The sequence below is a fragment of the Haliotis rufescens genome, unplaced genomic scaffold (assembly GCF_023055435.1).
Source record: "Haliotis rufescens isolate VD_foot unplaced genomic scaffold, xgHalRufe1.0.p SCAF_2, whole genome shotgun sequence".
In the NCBI taxonomy this organism is placed as follows: domain Eukaryota; kingdom Metazoa; phylum Mollusca; class Gastropoda; order Lepetellida; family Haliotidae; genus Haliotis; species Haliotis rufescens.
Window position 1 is genome coordinate 27950713 of NW_025963890.1, and position 16268 is coordinate 27966980.

The window sequence follows — 16268 nt, forward strand, 5'->3', positions numbered from 1 at the left end:
GGAAAAGAGAGTTGCTATCTTTGTTAGGGCATTTAAACTACGCATGTCGAGGAGTAGTACCAGGCAGATCCTTCCTATCTTATCTGATTCGACTGTCGGCTACTGTGGTCAAGTTGCACCACCATATCAGACTATCTAGGCAATGTCAGATAGAGATGCACATGTGGAAAAAATTTCTGAACCAGTGGAATGGCATCTCGTTTTTCCATGACGATCATATCACGTCAGCTCGGGATCTCAATCTGTATACGGATGCAGCCGGAAGTGTAGGACACGGGGGATATTTCGATGGGGCATGGTTCGCCCAGGTGTGTCCTCAGAACGTGACAAACACTCTAGATTCGGCACAATCAATTGCTTGGTTGGAACTTTATCCTATTGTGGTGTCGGCCATTCTCTGGGGACGACGTTGGACACAGAAGAGAGTACTGTTTCATTGTGACAATATAGCTACTGTGGGTATTATCAAAAAGGGTAGATCAAAGTTTATGAACATTATGGCTCTCATGCAGACCCTTACATGGCAAGCAGCTATAAATAAATTTATTGTGTTAGCCGAACATCTTCCAGGTGTAAAAAATGACATTGCAGATGCACTTTCCTGTTTGCAGTTCAGGAAATTCCGAGCCCTGGCGCCACACGCAGAACTCCAGCCAATGCCTTGCCCACCCAGCTCACAAGTGATGTGGACCTGAACCGACACTTAGACACCCTGTGGTCAGCAGCGATCAGTCGACAAACAAGAACAACATATTCTACAGGTTTTCAGTGCTACCTAAAGTTCATGTTAAAGTTCAGTTTGTTCAGCACACTGGGTGCCAGCAGTGTCCTGCCACCAGTAAACGAAGCCGACCTTCAGTACTTTATTGCCCATTGCTTTGGCTCCCTCAAACTCTCACGTGACACCGTGAAAACTTATCTGGCGGGAATCCGATTCACTTACCTACAAGCGGGCATCAGGACACTGTTTGACGATGTCTCAACCGGTGCCATAAATAGGATTCAAACTCTACTAAGAGGATACAATACCCCAGGACATTCAGTCATATTACCCGGGTCACCACGACCCCAGGGTGTCAACCCGGGTCACCTCGACCTCAGGGTCTCAATAGGCAACCGAGGCAGCCCCCACGTTATGCCAAATGTTTTATGTAAATATTTGTATGTAATAAAACTTCCTGCCATGTACTACATTTAATGTTGTTTGTGGCACAAAGCTATATTTATGCTATTTTTGCTATATTTTTAGCTTAGCAATTGCTATTTTTGCTATATTTTTGCTTAGCAGTTGATATATTTTTGCCCTATTTTTGCTTAGCAGTTTCTATAATTTTGCTTAGCAGTTGCTATTTTTGCTATATTTATGCTATTTTTGCTAAGCAATTGCATAAGCAGCTGGTTGATCGGTTTTTAATACAAGTTTACAATGCTTCGTTTCTGCTAACAGTTTTCTGACTTTATCTCGTTTGGGCTTGGTATGAATAACATCATTTTTGTGTAGACATTCCTCAAATGAATCTCGGTCTTTGCAATGAAACAAGGCTACCCATTTAGTCTGCTCTCTCAGATCTTTCAGAACAGAGTTGTATTTTCGAGAAAGTACCCAAACGCTATGCTGAGTATGCTGTCCGGGGAATGCTTAATATGAAAGCATACCTTCTTTTAGGTAAGTTCTTTACTCGTACTGCACTTGTCTATTATGAAAAGGGTTCATTCTCCTTTGTATTTTTCGTGACATACTCGTAAACAGTCTTGTAAACGATCGCCCGGATCAACTCTGTGCACCCCGGGATCATTCATTACCCAATCTCTCGATAGGTATGTTTTATTGACGTTTATAGTCGGACACAAAATAATAATATTGTCGAAAACATCCCGATAATGACTTTGTAAAATATCTAGAATAAAAGCTGTTTTTCCGCAACCTGTTTTCCCACAGATGATAGCGCAGTGCGGTTCTTTAGGTAAAAGATTATTAATAGATCGCTTTCACGAATCTTCCATTCTGTATATTAAGTTGCGCGTCCATAATCACGTTCAAATATATGTTTAATTTACCAGCCGCTTCCTGGTGTTTTGTTATCTGTATAGTAACACCCTCGCTAGCATTTTCTATTCTCAGCCCACTGCCGGGTAGTTGGTCATCATCAGTTGTTCGCATGTCGAGCCACAGCGCATACTTCGTGGTAAGGAATTCAGCCATCGATATACCCCTTTCGCGACCGTGTTAACTTCTGGGCTTCGTTTTATAGAAGGGAGTTTTTTAATCTCATCCCACTGTTGATATGCTCGCATGCCTTGACTTTATAGTTGATTAGGCACGCCCTCGATAGTCAATTCTACTTTTGTAATCTTGGGATTGTAGAACTTCTCGGTATCTCTTGCAAATGCTTCAGAGGGGTCCTCGAACAACATTAAAATACCCTTCAACGATCTCGCTGGGACTTTTAGATTGATATTCCATTGATTGATATCTCTTTTGTTCATGGTGATCTTTCGGTGTCAAAGCACGCGATCGTACAAAATGGCTAAACATCTGGTATACTGGTTACGAATTTGTCTGGCTAATTCAGGATCTGTTATCATATCATACTCCAGTAAGATATTTTCAATAGAATAGCTACTAGGATCTTCAGTAGCTTTGATTACTCTGCTGTAGTCATTAAAAGTGAGTTCGTATTCTAACCTATCGCCTAGGGATGCTTGATAGAAGGACATGTGACTATCTAGTAATTCAAAGTCTAGCGGAATATAGGATCGGTTACCTAATGCATCAGCAACGGCCATATCTTCTACGACGGTATTATCACCACTATCAGCACCTACACGCAGTCTCAATGTGTTCTGATTACAAATACCTTGGTATTGTAAGTTTTCCCGTTCTTTAGCCGTTCTCCAGAGATCCATGTAACAGAAATATACATCGCTGTCATCAATACTCAAAACTTTATTTCCGCTAATTTTAATCGCGATTTTCTTAACAATCGCATGACCTATGTTCTGAACGAGCTCTCTGCTAGCGTTGGTAGAATTCAAACTAATTGTAAATGATAGTCGTGCAGTTCCCGGTACTAACACATCGTGTGTGCCGAGATTAGGAAAGCGAACCAGAAGTGTTTGATTCTGATCAATGGTACTCGGGTTATTAGTTATAGTTACAGACTGATGAATTGCTTTGACCCCTATTGGATCCCTTAGTCTACGTTGTGGGTTTAACTTGCGTCCGTATTGCGAAGACATTGTTATATTGAAATTATGTAACCTTATGTTTAATATAAAAATGGATGATATTAATCTAGATAGCAAAAATGATACTAGTACAATCGAAGAGGGTACTGATGAAACCAGCTTTATGAATCTTAACGATGAACTTTTGAATGAGGTGGTACACCGCCTACTGATAAAAATGGTGTAAAAGAGTGGATAAAAAAGCATTTAAAAGCATTAGGAGAAGCACTGGGAAAGCTCGCTGGGAAAGCCGCGTCTGCACTTCCCGGTATAATAGGGACTATTGTTTCCTGGCTCTTGAATTTATTAGCTAAGACCACCACTTGGCTTAGTCAAAACTTGTGGGCACTGATCGTAGCAATTGCTGGGCTGTTGTACGTATCCGCTAAGAACTATTTAACCAAATCAGTTCATTAAGAACTATTTATCCAAATCATGAGTAAACCAGCCGCGACTCCACCTACTATAAGCGCTGTTTTTTCATCGATATGTTGTGATTTTAAGGCGGCAATATGTGGTGGCACTTGTGGAGAAGAGAAAGTATTTCTTGCCAAGATCTTAGCAGAAACTCTTGGATTTGAAGGCAAAACGGGAATAATACCACCCAAAGATATAGTGCATGGAGTTGAATTACCCGATTTTGTTCCCTATAAAGAGTTGTGCATCCATCTTGATCAGATCAGTACGACGGATAATATTCAACTCGAAAGTCCTTCTACTCTGCTGAGAGCTATTCCAGTCAAAGAAGAAAAATATAATAGCGGTAGAACGGAATCTTTCTCATCATTACAATATAAAAAATTAAAGCGTGGTATTATTTCAGACCTCAAAATTTCTGTATTAGATGTAAAACATCAACCTGTACATATAGGATACTTAAGTGTAACACTCCATATTAAAAATAATGGTTGATTCATCAGGCCCTGGAACACTCAGACAATGTAATACAATTGCGCTTTCCGATCTCGGAGACACAGAAGGATTCGGTAAACCCGGTACCGATGGAAAGTTATACGCTTTACACTTACAAGATAATGTATACAAGCGGAAAGAAGTTACATTCACAGGTAATCTAAGAGATTTAAGCGATGTCGATGTTAGTAGACTCAATAAAAAACACTTCGTACAATCTTACTCGCACCGATGATAATATATGGACTATGATCGAAGCAAAAATCGAGTGGCTATTGAATATCGTCATTACCCCGCCATATGTGATGACAGGTAAGGCACATAATTTAACTAAGATAATAAATAGTGGGATCGTACTCGGGGTTTATATTCCATCAAAACGAAAAAGTGTGTTAGTCTCTCCCCAGCCAGAAAACCCAGGTCATATGTTACTGAGTCGTCCGGCATAAAAAAAAGTTAGTTTAAATTTGGTTACTGAATTCAATGATATTAAAGATAACTTGAATGCAATACCTGATCTTTCTACGATTATTATTGAAGTCTTGTTTGGAGATGCACCAAAAGATGCGTTCGAAATATTACCAGGTCTATCGATTAAATGGCTAAAGAAACACCAACGTCAACGTTGCAGTATTATTTATGTAGGAGCATCACCGATTGCAACCCTTGAGGGGGTCCAAATTATTAAAAGTGACAGCATTTCTCTTACTAAGATATTCATGCCGTATAATATGCATTTAATAAGGTTGATGTATACTCTCAAAACATTTAAGCAAGACCAATTAAAGACTATTATATGATATAATAATATACACTATGGGTTTATATCCGGCTCTCGATGAAGCATCTGAAAAGATGGATACTGCTGATTGATTTTGATTACATCAAATAAGCGACATAAAACATAGAATAGAGAAGGAGAGGGAGTTGAGACTTGGATTGTATAAAAAGTACCGCAAAGCCGTGAATGCTCTCGATGGAGTTGACACCGCGCTTGTAACAGCTGGCATGGGACTCGGTGTAGCCAATGTTGGTTTATTATCAACTATAATCGCCGTGCCTATAATACTTGGCATCGAAATAGCGGCTGGAGTCTCAGGACTGGCAGGAATAGCGATAAAATTCATTTCTCGTAAGTTGCAAAAGAAAGCATTAAAACATGATAATATTCGGATACTCGCCGAAGAAAAGTTGAACAGCATTGAGGACCATATTTCAACAGCAATGGCTGATTGTAAGATATCCGAGGAGGAGTTTTGTTTAGTGCTGTCAGAACTCACCAAATACAACGCAATAAAGCAGGAGATTCGATCAAATTCTCGCAAGACCAGTGGTATTAGCGAAGACGAGAAGAAAAAAAGTTCATAGAACAGTGGAGTCAACAAGCACATCAATTATTCCGTGCCAAAACCAAAGAACTGGTTGGAGATTAAAAATAGATTTCTTCCTATCATTAGATCACATTTAAACGAATGCTTACATAAGTATATAATAATGAAAAATTACAAACCAACAAAGGAAAAACTCGAAAAAGCTATCGAAGCATTTATGCTCAGGGACAAAATTATCAAATGGAGAGAATTACCACAAGGTATATATTATATCAGTGATATCAAACCAACCAAATACGGTCATCAATTGTTTCTTTCCAATTACCAAGAAGAGTATATAGTCTGGTCTCCTAGTAAAATGAACGAAGAACTTAGTAAAAATGTTGAATATCACTTTGTTAAAAATAATGGTATACGTATTAGTAAAAATAATAGAGAATATTTTCATTACAATTTAGTTTAGTCTCATCATTGTTTTTGTACTAAAAATTCCCTCTATGGTATCATTGATTGGCTCCAGGTAGTGGTGAGCTAGAGCTAATTTAACTTAAACTCATGACGATCGTTGAAATCGCATCATCGTTTTTGCCTAAAAAATTCCCTCTGTTAACGGTATAGGTATATAAATCTGCCTCCAGTGGAAGTGGTCCAGAATCACCATTACCTATAGTACTCATAGTGTTTTAACCAATTTCCGACTTCGACTATGTTCGAATCCTCAAATGGTTTGCTTGTACGAACGCCGTCAAACATAATGAACTGCTTGAGAGACATCACCAACTGTGTCCCAGTGTGTTCTTAACCCATGTTTGACTTCGACCATGTTCGAATCCGCATATGGTTTGTTTGTACCAACACCTCCAAAAGTAAGGAAACGCTTGTGAGACATTGTCGCTACGAAACTGACATGTGCCTGGGTGTCCCATGGTGTTTTAACCAATTTCTGAATAAGACCATGTTCGAATCCCAAAATGGTTTGCTTGTACCAACACCGTCAAACATAAGGTACTGCTTGCGAGACATCACCACCTGTGTCTCAGTGTGTTCTTAACCCATGTTAACCCATGTTTGACTTCGTTGTTGGTTGGTAGGTTTGTTGTTTAACGCTGCACTCAGCAATATTCCAGCTATATGACGGCGGTCTGTAAATAATCGAGCCTGACCACCCGATCCTGTTAGTCGCCTTTTACGACAAGCATAGTCGCCTTTTACAGCAAGCATGGGTTGCTGAAGACCTATTCTACCCCGGAATCTTCACGGGTCTGTTTGACTTCAACAATGGTCGAATCCGCATATGGTTTGGTTGTACCCATGCCGTCAAAAGTAAGGAAACTCTTGCGAGACATCGTCGCTACAAAACTGACGTGTCCCAGAACGTCCTGGGATGTTCTAAACCAATTTCAGACGCTGTCCATGTTCGAATCCGCATATGGTTTGTTTGTACCAACGCCGTCAAATGTCATAAACTGCTTGTGAGACATCACCACATGTGTCCCAGTGTGTTCTTAACCCATGATTGACTTCGACCATGTTCAAATCCTCAAACAGATTGCTTCTACCAACTCCGTCAAATGTAGGCACCAGTTGCGGACATCACCGCTACGACATTTGCATGTGCTGGGGTGTCCCAGCCCATTTCCGACCTCAAATCCTCATGTTCGAATCCTCAAAGGGTTTGCTTGTACCAACTCCGTCAAAAGATAGTCACCGTTTGCAGTACATCGCTGTCTACATAGTTGAATAGATTTAAAGCTTTTAGATAAATACTAGCCTAAGGTATCAAGATCCCATCTCCCAGACATAGTATCCAACAAGACAAAAAGATATGTCTACATAGTCTTATAGATTGTGGGGGCACGGGTGGCCCAGTCGTCTAAGGCCCCGCGATTCACTGTGCAGAGTTGCGTCCCCTGGACACGCCAGAAACCTTTGATTGTGGGTTCGAATCCCGGTTCACCCCGATCATGTTTCTAGGTTTGTCAGCACCATACCCGTGCTCGTGGGTTACACTAAAGTGGTAAACATCTGAGACCTGAATCACTTCGGGCTTTCCTCCCACATTAGGCTGACACGCTGTGATATAACTGGAATAATGTTAAAAGCGGCGTAAAAACCCAACTCACTCACACACTCACTCACTCTTATAGATTGTCTTGAACTATTTTATTTAAGTAAATTTGTCATCACCTGTATTCGAATAACATTCAGCAATTACTTCAATTTAGACTGATTTAGGATTAGCCCCCATACAAGCTCGTCTATAGTGACACCATAATCTCTTTCAAAGCACCCAGTAAATATGTCAACAAGATTAGTGCCAGTCCAACAGGATTAACAGGATTAAGTATTCCCCTCTGTCTAGCCATTCATTAACCATAAGGCACACCCCATCGTGTATCAACCAATCATATTCCTTTTTATTGTTCTAAGTTTTGTTAAATACACACACAAGCAAAATGTTAAGCAGAAGGGGTTTGACGCTCACACCAAGCAGATCTCTCTCCCACAGCCAAGAGGGTTGTACCGACTCTCTGCGGCATCCATAGCTATTGACCTTTTTCACACTTATGCCATCTTGGATTTGAAACAAGGCTTGGAAAGCATAGCTCCATGCAATGTGAGTCGCATCAGCTGATAGGGAACAGACAGCATGTTGTGCATTTCACTGATGGACATTTCAAACAATCAAAAAATGGTATCCTCTGTATCTAATACAGAAGATATTTCACATTTCACCCTGAGGTCCACCTAAATTATGCCTGTAATACACTGGAATTAGCATTTTGCTGTCAGGATCCCGGAAGTGAATCGAAAGGTGCATTTCGAGATACGTATTTCAGAAACAGATATTATATTTATCATAACCTCATCAGCATATAGGTACAATGTGACAGTGCATTCAATGACAGAAGTTTTGTATCTTAAATGAACCGCATAACATGAAACAGGTCAGTGTACTTTTGCAAATTTGCTCAGTCAATGCTTGGCTTGGCGAACTCGAGATTGTCGATCATGTATATTTCACGTTTCATAGTGGTGTTTGCTGCACAACGCACTGTTGTTTTGCCATGAGTCCAGTTGACAAAAAAACCTTTTTCTGCTATGATTTTCATCTAAACATATTACGATGTAAATGAAATTAGTTCACAAAATAAGGGGCGATAACTCTATTCAGTGTGTACAATGACCGATGAAACTTTACTTGTTATTCAAACATCACTTATTTAACCGATTATTAACGATTGAGATTGCACCGTGCACAACAAAAGCAATAATGTGTGAAATGTTTAAAATAAGTTAAAAGGAAACTTAAAATTGATAAATATAAATGATGGATGAAATTGAAGAAATATAAGAATTGATACAAGCACCAACTTCTTGAACACCCTGACCTAATCCTGTATGATGATAGGTAATTGTATATCAAAAGGAAGCTACTAATACATTTATCCTGAATAGTTTGAAAATATCTTGATCAGATATGAGTACAGATAAAATAACAAAAGATGAAAAGGTATCAACTTCATTTGGTAATCAAGCCAAGATAAAATATATGTATCGGTACAAATTATGTTGATGGAACAATCTTGATTTCTCATATTCAATAAAGAAAAACAAACCGAAATTTTCATGTCTTTATTTCTCACAATATCAGTTTTCAAAACTTAACATGGACCGGATGTCTTTGTCAGTCAAAAGCACCTAATTAAATTCCAGGAGAAAATAATTTTCTTGCTTGTAAACAAATGGTACAATGTGTGAGTGAATAAGGCTTTTCACTTCCTCCTCCTATTTAAGTGAAATGTGACAGGAAACACATTTGTTGATTGAATGAATATGGCTTTTCACTTCCTCGTCCTTTGACAGGATGCACATTGTAACCAGTGTGTTATTGTCAGCAGAAAGCTCCTCCAGACATCCATCACCGGATACTAGTACTTCATTGTGTTGACTCTCTGGACTCAAAGCCTGAAATGAATAATTCAATAATATTGTAATAATATTTCTACTTCCATAATTTTTTTTATAAACAATGCATATCCACCTTCTCTCAAAATATTGCTTATTTAGAAAACAACATTCTTCTGAAATAGAGAAATTTAAGGAAAATTAATCACAGTGTGTTACATTACATGCTACTTTAGAACAATCTTGAAGGCATCAATTCATCTTATATGTCTAAAACTCAAACAGTATATTCTGTGTAAACAGTAAACACAACAGATGCATCAATTTAATGACAGTGTACTACAGCTCTTTATATCAATGTCACACAGAAATTCATTCGTTTTGATATTTATATTACCGGCATGTATTTAATTATGAAATACTTTGTTTAGTCTGACCTTGCTGAAAACGTACTTTCGCTAGAGTGAAATAAATAAGATTTTTATTAAAATCAGGTGAAATATCACGTTTTGTCACACCTACAGTCAGTCTGCCTCATTGACACTATGGTTTGCTGAGTAAGGTCATGAAGATCACAAATAAAATATAAGACTTGAATTTTTTTTGTCAAATGAAATGTTTATCTCTTCTTGTGGTTTACTAAAGTTGATATCTTGACTTGAAAATATTAACTTTTTCAGATCACAAGATGAGATAAATTTATGCTATCATCGTTATTTGACAAGGAAAACAAATTTCTTCTATGTATTTATATATTTTTTATATTTCTCGTTTTGATTGAATTATCAAAATTATCAAAATTATCACACCACTTGACTTAACTGAAATAAACTAAAGTTCTAAAGATTGTTAACAATAGTAAACTTTTACATCATCACAATATAATTATTGCAAAATGACACAGTAAGCACAACTATATTCTTACATATAAATTGATATGATTACTAATCAATAATACATGGCAATTGCTTGCACAAAAGAAATTATTTTGTTTTAAAAGTTTCAAAACATGTTTGTGGACATAAAACCAGATGGGTTTCACAATTAAACAAAGTGAATAAATGAGTTATGATTGCAATATGGATGGGAATTAAAAATAATTCTGTTTATACTTTAAATTTATAGTAATGTCAATATCAATTTATGCATTTGAAATATTTGAATACAGACTGTTTAAGAGTTATCTGTTTCTGTAAATTATATACAGATCACATGTAGATTGAACATTTACTGGCCATTAATTAGTTGTGTTTTTGTTCATTTCATGACATGATTAATTTGGTACAGTAAAGTAAATATTATTTTGGCAGAAATATTGTTTACAAAATTGCAGATCAAACTGTACTTTACTTCAAATATTTACACACTCTTTATGTAATAATTCAGTTGAAATATTACACCTCATGCTATCTAATCTGTCAACATTGACAATCAAAATAACAACTGTTCACAATCACAACAGCACAAGTAGATCTAGAGGTCTAATATTTTATTGGAATGCATTTGAGTCCATTACAATTTACATCCAATACGCAACTGATGCAAAATTCTGATTTGTTACGATTGTAAATTCTCAGTAGGTTACAATTTGATACATTATATCAGCATATCAATTAAGTTAGTTTCTGACATATATCTAGATATGGTCAAAATGTCAATATTTCGACTTCAAATACAACCTGCAAAGTTATTTAAACTAACAATAAATAGTTTGGCTTAATGGTGTGTAACCAATGAATTATTCTTTACAAGATTTGCATTTGTATTAACTCTTTCAACACCAGTCAACCAGAAGTGTTTACTGCTGGGAAACCGAGTTCCCAGAGACTAAAGTGTGATAGATGAAGCCAACATTTATCAAAGAAAATACCTGCTTGTAAAATATATTTGCTACTACATGTTATACACCATTTGAAAGGTCTGATTCTATGGTTTATAAATATGAAAGTTATATTTTTCAAATTATTTGAAATAATGCATTTACAACTTAATTAAATTCGTTGTAAATAAAAAATGTACGCTAACACGTTGTTAACATCCAGATTAAGGACCAAGGAAGCGAAAACTTGACAATTTTCGGCAAATATATGATTTCATAATATCCACGTACCTATTTCTGTTTTATTTTCATTGTTTACGTAATTGGAAAATCATTTTAAAAAGAATTATAAATAGTTTCTGTCATCACCCATTTCCCGATAACAGCGACTGTCCGCTTAGTAAAATGAAGAAATACCCCCGTTTTGGAGGTTTCGTATGAATAACACGTTCGTCGAAGAATGGCATATGACACATCGCTGGAAAGCTTATTCCTTCATCTACACGCTCGTAACATCGACTGTTTTTTTCCGTAGTTATAACAAGCGATTTCATTGGATTAAAATTGGTTTCTAATGACGCTTTCTTGCTGAAATCTGCTACAAGTTTCGTGATTGGTCAATTTTGAGCACGTGACCTAAGGCAGCCAATCAAATTACAGCTGTGATACCAAGCTCGTGTTCGATAAATTACAGAAGTTTGCGAATTAATTTTGTTAAATCGTGTTATTCTGAACGTTTTGAGCAGGAAATCACTATATATATTAAAAATATGGTACTTCGTGAATGTATCGTGCTAGGTTACGAGCTGTGACAAAGATTTTTCATGCATATATTTTTGCATTAAACATCGTGTCCGAGCCGAGTATTCAAGGTGACGAAAGCCGAGATGTCATTTGACTTACATTACACGCGATCGCACGAAAAGATGGAAATAATAACTTAGATGTAAGTTTGATTACTTTTAGATATATTTTTGTTGATTTTATTTATTACTTTGTATAATATATTTAAAGATTTGTTTAAAACGTCTTTATTTTCCTCTTTGACGTGTTCGATGTGGACCCGTTGTCGAAATGTGTGTCCGAGAATTTTATTTTCAATAACATCGCGAGAAATAGTGAATAATTTTTTAATTTAATGATAAAAAATGTTAAATTGAAATGGAATATGTATTTCAGACATTGTGAAATGTGATAGATTTAATAAATGAATGACATTACAGGTAGGTCCATAAAAATATATACTATTTTGACGTGACTACGGCTTGGCCGGATAACCGGCCTGCGGTGTCTGGGGACTCGATGCTTCTTGGCCGGATAACCGGCCTATGGTGTTGAAAGAGTTAAGTCTGTTCAGCTACCATAAACTGCACTGGGAGTTACCAGGTGGTCATGGATATTTTGAATTGAAATCACAACAGAATGGCCAGACTCAATAGAATAGTTTGTCAATGATAAGAATAAGAATAATGTTCAATGCTTATGATAAATGTACCGGGATGGTTAAATTGTCAGTTTGTCCCGATTGCATGTCTCCATGTGTTTCATGTGCTATCCAGCCTTCACCTTCTGCTCTCCAAGCCTCGCTTTCAAGCCGGAAGTAGCGAAGTGTGAAAAAGGTCAATAGTTAAGATATTCATTGTTAATTGTTCTTGTAAATAAAATTGAGATTAGTTTTCTGTGACTCTGGCTCTTTGCTGACTAATTCCCCAAAGATAACCAGCACGCCATTTGGAAGGTTTTGTTCCTCAGAACAGAACCATAATAATTTGGCGGAGAATCATCGATTTCGGAACCACGGAGCCCAGAAACTAACTACAACCAGCTGCAAGAACCCATTGGAGGACATGTATAATGGTGATCATCTAATGGAATAACAAGCCTAGCTGCATCCACCTCTGACCTCAACACTGGATTGAAGACAACCAACTCCTCCCAAGACACCAACCAAGGAAGAAGTCTTCAAATATTGTAAGTACTTAATTACATTGTTGATTACTTGTCTTTCTTTATTTTTAGTACGGTACATTCTCATAGGTGTCATTGCAAATATGGAGTCTGGAATGGAAAGTAACTTTGAAAGTGAAATTCCAACCGTGTCTTTAGTTACACCCCTTGCCTAAAGTGTAATTCAGGCTAAATTTGGTACAAAAACAACAAATTGTTTTGCAGATACAGGGGCATCCATTTGTTGTATTCTGTCTGCTTTTCTGAGCACAGCTTTTGAAAACCTAACTCTTGGAAACTCACCCTTTCCACAGGCTAAAGGTGTTGGCGGCGAATTGCATAAAGTGTTAGGTTCAGTTATGTTAGATTTTGTCATTGAGGATCAGGAATTTTCTCAAAGATTCTATGTTCTGCCTACACTACCAAAGGCAGTGACACTAGGTGAGAACTTCCTGGATGACAATGATGCAGTCTTAGATTATAGCTGTCATTCCTTGATACTTAACAACAGCACCTCAGATAGACAATATATCAATTTCATAGCCAATTCAGTGCAAGAGATGTGTGGATTAGCAAAAACAATAGATCAGATTTACATACCCCCTCAGAGTGAAATTCATTTCAAGGTTAGACTGTCAGAGGCCAAAGAGGATTCCCTCATCCTGATTGAACCCATTGCTTCCCTCACTGCTCATTCTGAAGTAGCAGTTGGTAGAACTCTTTCCAAAGCGAAAAGCAAAACTGCTACATTGAAGCTTATGAATCCTTCCCAAGAACAAAAGGTTCTAGACAAGGGTACAGTTGTAGGCAAATTTAGTTACATTGACAAAGACTCTGTTTTTGAAATAGACTCTGACCAACCATTCATAAGTACTGTTAATACTGACATTGAGAAGAGAGACGATGACCCTAAGGACTATGTTAAAATTGCTCAAGAATTAGGATTTGATTTGACCAATGCACAACTGACTCCAGACCAACGACACAGACTACTTAGATTTTGGGGACAAAATAGAGACATGTTTTCAACGAGTCTTGCAGATTTAGGAACGACTGACATGCACCAACATATCATTGACACTGGCAACCACCCACCTGTTAAGTGTAGACCATATCGCCAATCTCCTCATCTCCAAAAAGTCACTGAAGAACTTATAGATGATTTTCTGAAGTATGATTTGATCGAGGAGTCCACTTCCATGTATTCAGCTCCCATTATCCTAGTCAAGAAACATGATGGCTCATATAGATTTGTTTGTGACAACAGAAAGTTGAAGTCTGTCACTTTACCAATGTCATGGCCTCTTCCTGTTTTTGATGATGTTGTTGATCACATTGCCAATGCACAAGCTAAGATCTTCTCAACTTTAGACCTTGCTAATGGCTTCTTCCAAGTACCATTACATGAAGATTCAAAGCATGAAACTGCTTTTGTCACCCATCAAGGCCTTTAAAAGTTCAAACGTTTGCCCCAAGGTGTGACAAATTCTCCACTTTGTTTTCAACAGCTCATGAGCAAAGTGCTAAGAACATTGCTTTTTAAGGTTGCACTGATTTACATTGATGATTTGATAATTTACAGCAAAAACTTTGAAGAGCATCTCCAACATTTGGAGCAAGTATTTTTCTCTCTGAAACAGGCAAAATTAACACTAAAGCCATCAAAATGCAATTTTGCAACGGACAAAGTTTCTTTTCTGGGTCATGTTTTATCATGTGGAGGTGTCCAAGTAGATGACAAAAAGATTGAAGCAATTAAAACCTTTCCAGTGCCCAAATCACAAAAGCAGATTCGCTCTTTCTGAGGCCTCACAAACTTCTACAGAAAGTATGTGAAAAATTACGCTCACATAGCGCTTCCACTGAATGCTTTGCTAAAGAAGCATTCAGAGTCAGAGGGGAAGGTAATGAGGTGAAATGGGGTTTAACGTCGCGTCCAATCTTATTGCACTTATATAGCGACGTGCTTGTACTAGTCCGGACTGATGCCGATTTATAGTGCTAGCTCACTGAGATACCATGCCGCAGTTTAATATGAATACCCCACTCAGACACAGTACACTGACTCCGAGCCGACCAGTCCTTGTTTTATCCCGTTAATGCCGAGCACCAGACAGGGTAACAACAAGTACCATCTTTTAACGTCTTTTGGTATGACGCGGCCGGGGATCGAACCCCGGACCTTCCGCTCTTCGGGCGGACGCTCTACCTCTAGACCACGGAGGCGGTCTTCAGAGTCAGAAGAAGGAAAGAAACCAAAGTTCCAGTGGTCACTTGAGTGTGATCAAGCATTCAACACACTCACATATGCTATGAGTAATACACCTGTTCTGGCATATCCAAATTTTGACAAAGAATTTCTTCTCGCATCTGATGCCAGTGATATGAGCATAGGTTTTGTCTTGAGTCAAAAAGATGAGAAAAATAATGAAAATCCAATAGCTTTTGGTGGTAGAGCTCTTCATGGCAGAGAAAAGAACTGGAGCATTACAGAAAAGGAAGGCTTAGCTCTAGTTGAAGCAATTAGATCATTTCGTCCATACCTTGCAAATTCCAAATTCACAGTCTACACTGATCATATAGCATTGAAATGGCTGAAATCCATCAAGGATGCCACAGGTAGGTTAGGGCGATGGCCTTGGAACTTTCTACCTACACTTTTGACATTGTTCACCGCAGCGACAAAGCCAATGGGAATGCCGATGCTCTCTCACGTAGGGAATATGAGGAAAATATTAACTGTAGTGACCAAACTGAAGAAGAGGCCGAGTAACAGTCATCTCAGTAACTTCTACTCAGCAATTAACTAGCAATACCACAATCTTGCCAAACACACATTCATCCACACAGGTCACACAGACAACTCAGACTGAGGATATTTGCACACCTATTGTCAATCACTTAGAATCAGACACACAGACAACACATTGGTCAGTCACCTTTGAATATGAAGAGGATTATCAGTCAGTACCAGTTAATGTTGTTGCAGCATTACATACTACAAATACTGATGTTACACAAGACACGATGCTTGAGGTAAGTCTAAAAGAACATCCAAACTTACGCCATTTACAAAGGATTTGTCCAGATTTCATCCAAATCTTTGACTACAAAGAGGATGA

General features: G+C 37.8%; 1 protein-coding gene across 7 annotated transcripts in view; it reads left to right on the forward strand.

The window, feature by feature from the left end:
- LOC124110922 (palmitoyltransferase ZDHHC21-like) overlaps nt 1-16268 on the forward strand; it is a 308157-nt gene that overhangs the window by 43762 nt on the left and 248127 nt on the right. The window contains exon 1 of one of the 7 annotated variants that reach the window (XM_048399805.1): nt 1460-1666. The exons of 4 other annotated variants lie outside the window; for them this stretch is intronic. In XM_048399805.1, coding sequence (XP_048255762.1) covers nt 1636-1666 — 31 coding nt within the window. In that variant the 5' untranslated portion in view covers nt 1460-1635. Of the gene's footprint in view, nt 1-1459; nt 1667-16268 lie in introns of those variants that run through there. 2 more of the 7 variants (XM_048399807.1, XM_046470403.2) reach the window with 2 other exon arrangements.